Genomic DNA, 4676 nt, shown 5'->3' on the forward strand with positions numbered 1-4676 from the left:
TTCCCTATACTTCTTATCCTCACAAAATTGTTGAAAATGATCAAACACATGATCACCCAGCACTTCTTTCCTCACCAAAAGTTAATCTGCTGGTGGTGATACTTTATTTAATAAAATTGTCACTTTATTTGAGTGAGCAGCACCCTTGTTACTAATAATAGTGGGAGGTTAATAAGGAAGAGTTAGTAACACTGGGAGAACTAGTCAGATTTTATAACAAATTTGGAAAATGTATACATATGGTTTTGTTTCTCTGCAACCACATTCAGAACAAAGGTGTTGGACTTCCTTCTCTAGAGAAGCAAAAATCATGATTCTCAGAAATATAATTAACAGAAACATTTATATGAAGGAAATAGGTCACACAGCTATAGACATGGATAAGTTCAGTCTGGTTCCAAACACAGAGTGTCCGGTGTTAAGCAGTCGTCTTCTCCTGACCAATGTAGCTTTGTGGGTTCAGCAGTAACAACATGGCTTCAAATATGGATGAAGTCAATGACATTAGATCAGGCTTCTCACTGGAGATGAGAGTAAATACAAGGCTCACAGGTCAGAGAAGAGGTTGCCTATAGCTCTCAATATTGGCAGGCAGTATAGCAGGCCATTGGTTCAATCCAAAGAATAAGAACTCAACAAGAGAGATGCAATAACAAGGACGATCAAGAAGCAAACACATTTTCTCACAGCATCCACTTGTATGAGGATTGGGCTACACAGCCAATGAATGTCCTTGACACTGCATCAGGGCTGTGACCTGAGGGAAGAGGTTGCAATCCACCCTCATCTTCACATACTTCATTCGACTGTTGATAGTAGCCCTCATGCTGGCCTTGATGACATTATGTTACAGAACATCATGAGGGATGACCAGGCTGTACTTGCCAACTCACTGAGAATACTGACCATTTTATTGACACAAACCAACTCTCAAAAACATGCTTATAAAGTTCCAAATAAAAATACTTAACAAGATGCCACTTTAAAGAAAATAATCAAAAGATCAAATATTTCATACCAAAATTGATCACAAGAAATGCTTCCCAAATAGGAATTTGCATATTTATATCTCAACATTTTCTTGTTTGAGAACAACAATAATGCTTTTCCCATGGGATAATTGTAGACAGGTATATTCTGTGATTAGCACTTGAGGATGTTTCATCTTTCAATCTGCAGTCACCCTAAACAAATTGTCTGTTGGGGAGAACATGTTGATACAAATAAACAACTTTGAAAGAAATATACAGGAAACATTGGTGTATTATGTATAAAAAGAAAGCAGATGGAATTGAGATTATAAAGTAGATGTGCATGCTGAGGAAACCATGATTTAAATCTTCACAAGTTTCAGCTCTCTAATCTAGAGATTGTGTCTGCTTTGTAGAGAATAATTTTCAACCACAAAGTTTCCCTAGGGCATGCTTTATGTCCTTGTTTCTAAGACTGTAGATAAAGGGGTTCAGCATGGGTGTGGCTACAGTGTACATTACTGAGGCAATGGCACTGGACCTGGAATTTTGAGTAGCAGCAGAACTGAGATAAACCCCAAAACCTGTGCCATAGAATAAGGAAACCATGGAAAGGTGGGACCCACAAGTGGAAAAGGCTTTGGATTTGCCCACTGCTGATGACATTTTCAAAATGGAGGACACAATCTTCGTATAAGAGAAAAGGACCCCACTGAATGGAATAATACCCAGAAGCCCAGCTGCAAAATAAATGACTAAGGTATTGAGGGATGTGTCAGAGCAAGCAAGTTGCACTACCTGGTTAAGTTCACAGAAAAAATGGGAGATTTCCAACTCTGTACAAAATGACAAACGCAAAACCATTAACGCATGTAATAGAGCATCCAGTACACTCAATAACCAGGAGGCCAGAACCAGAAGTCCACAGAACTTTGGGTTCATGATGACCGTGTAGTGTAGTGGGTGACAGATGGCTACAAACCGGTCATAAGCCATCACTGTTAAGAGGAAATGATCTACTTCTACAAAAACCATGAAAAAATACATCTGAGTGATGCAGTTTTCATATGTAATGACTCTGTTCTGCATCTGGATGTTCATCAGCATCTTTGGAACAGTAGTGGAGGTGAAACAGATGTCAGCAAAGGAGAGGTTGGAGAGGAAGAAGTACATGGGTGTGTGGAGGTGGCTGTCCTTGATGATGGCCAGGATGATGAGTAGGTTCCCAGTGAAGGTGACCAAGTACATAAACAGGAACAGTCCAAAGAGGAGAGGCTGCATCTCTGCCTCTTCTGAGAGCCCCAACAGGATGAAATGTTGAAAATGTGTGTGGTTTCTTGGTTCCATGTAGCTGAAGAAACTATTGGAAAAGAAAAGAGCAATGCAAACTTAGTTATAAGAAATTAACACCGGTTTATAATTCCAATATAATATAAAGCTGAAAATGTCACAAGGCCCCAATGTTCAATCTTGTGATAACACACCTGACTAGCCTTCCTTTCTTTGAATCCTTTTTTTAAAAAAAAGCCATATATGATTCTACAACTGCCATGTAACTTTATCTTCTTCATTCAACAAATGTGTTCAACTAATTATTGTTTTCCAAGTATTCTTTTTTTTGAAAACCTTTTTTGGGGCTTGCACAGTTCTTTTCGCAATGCATACATCCAACTATTGTGTCAATTACAAATGTACATAGGTTGCCATCATCATTATCTTTTTAAAAAATCATTTCATAGGTGGCTCATTCAACTCTTATCACAATCTATATATACATCCATTATGTGTCAAGCACTTTGGACATTTGTTGCCTTCATCATGCTCAAAATATTTGCTTTCGACTTGAGTCTTTGCTATCAACGCCAAATTATCTGGAAGTCACTGAAAACTTCAATAAAAATTTTAAACCATTTCCCTCATTTGATGAGTAGTAACTGCACTATTTCAAAGCTAATGAGAAGTTCGCTGAGTTGTACCTACTGACATCTCCTCATCCAGAAGAAAGAAGAAAGATGTAAATTGAAAGACACAGGAAAAGAATGAGTGTCAAAATGCCGATTGACGGAGCCTGCGAACATCAGTCTCCAAACTGTGGATCTGAAGAACTAGATGGTGCTGCTCTACAGATATCATCTGCTCGACACCATGCTTACTGGCCAAGAGAGACTGGTGGAAACCCAAACACTATAGAGCCCTTATCCTTCCAGTCTAGAACTGAACGGACATCCAGCTAAAATAATTAAATATTTAAGATCAACAGGGCAGCAATTCATCAAGGACAAAGTTCAGAAATATAGGAAATAAGAAACGGACACAGGAAATACAGGGAAGAAGTGGAATTGTAAGAGATGAGTTGAATCCGAATATTTATGAATTACTGAATGTATTACTATAATCTGTTCTGTAAACCTTCATCTAATTCATTAAAAAATATATATATTTCTGCACCCAAATGTTCGTGTAGGGCATATATGTATAGAAGTTGGAGGGCGAATCCCTTACTCACTCTCACATCAACCTGATGGCAACTCATATTGACCCTGTGAGACAAGGTAGAACTGCCCCTGTGGGTTTCCAAGACTATAGCTCTACATGATAAGTAAGTCCAGCCTTTCTCCTGAAAAGAGGCTGGTGGTTTTCCCGTCCTGATCTTGCAGTTAGAAGCCCAAAGGGTAAACATGGTGCCACCAGAGGCCCAGCAGATAATTAACAATAAGTAAATGATTTATAATTATTGCCTTGATGAAAAAAGTAAAGTAGAGCAGAAGCAAAAAAAGTTGAAGACCCTCAATGACATGGATTGATACAGTGGATGCAAAACCATGTCCTCAAAAAATAACGTTTGTGACCATGGAGCAGGATTGGGCGAACTTTCCTATTGTATTCATGTAGCTAGGAGTCACAACAACAGCAAAAAGCTATACGGAGGAATGGAAATGCTTCCTTACAGAACAAAACCCACTACTTGAATCAATGCTGACTCATAGCGACCCTCCTGCCAGTTCCTGAAACTGAAACTGTTTAAGGGAATGGGAAGCCCTGTCTTACTCCCACGGAACTGCTGGCCATTTCCAGCTGCCGATCCTGCAGATCTCAGGCCAACGCATGGCCTCTACTGCACCAGGGCTCCGCTTCGTTGTACGGTCATCTTTAATAAGGAGGCTTTAAATAGAAAATCAGAAGGCATTTAGGATGCTAGTCAAACAAAAATGTGAACACATTTTAGACAAGGACAGAAGTAGTGCAAAGTCCTCGGTACAAGAATATTGCTCACATGCTCTGACAGTAGCAAGGAGGACGTTATGAATGAGTGAAACAGGAAGCTGGATTCAGTGTACAGTTAGGGGTAGAGAAAAAACAAGGGGTCTGATGATCATGATGTCACGAAAGACACCATGACATGGGGTCTCAGAGCTCAATGAGTATTCTTAGATGTAATATTGCATCACACCACATCATGATACAGTGGATGTTACTACATTAAGATTACTTGGTATTACATTATCATATTATTCTGAGTCCTGGTGGGACAAATGGTGAAGCACTTGATTTGTACCAGAAAGGCTGCCAATTGCAGCCACATCAGAGGAGCCTCAGAGAAAAGCCTGCTCGCTGGCTTCCTAAATGCCCCGCCCTGAAACCTCAGAGAGCGATTCTGCTCTGCATGCATGTGTCTGCCATGAGCTGGAACTAACTTGATGCCAA

General features: G+C 39.7%; 1 protein-coding gene across 1 annotated transcript; it reads right to left on the reverse strand.

Moving 5' to 3' along the window:
* Positions 1-1397: 1397 nt before the first annotated feature.
* Positions 1398-2318, reverse strand: LOC142446222 (olfactory receptor 7C1-like). The gene has a single exon (XM_075548024.1). The coding sequence runs from the start codon at positions 2316-2318 to the stop codon at positions 1398-1400; it is 921 nt and encodes a 306-aa protein (XP_075404139.1).
* Positions 2319-4676: the final 2358 nt, after the last annotated feature.

The sequence above is a fragment of the Tenrec ecaudatus genome, chromosome 1 (genome assembly GCF_050624435.1).
Source record: "Tenrec ecaudatus isolate mTenEca1 chromosome 1, mTenEca1.hap1, whole genome shotgun sequence".
In the NCBI taxonomy this organism is placed as follows: domain Eukaryota; kingdom Metazoa; phylum Chordata; class Mammalia; order Afrosoricida; family Tenrecidae; genus Tenrec; species Tenrec ecaudatus.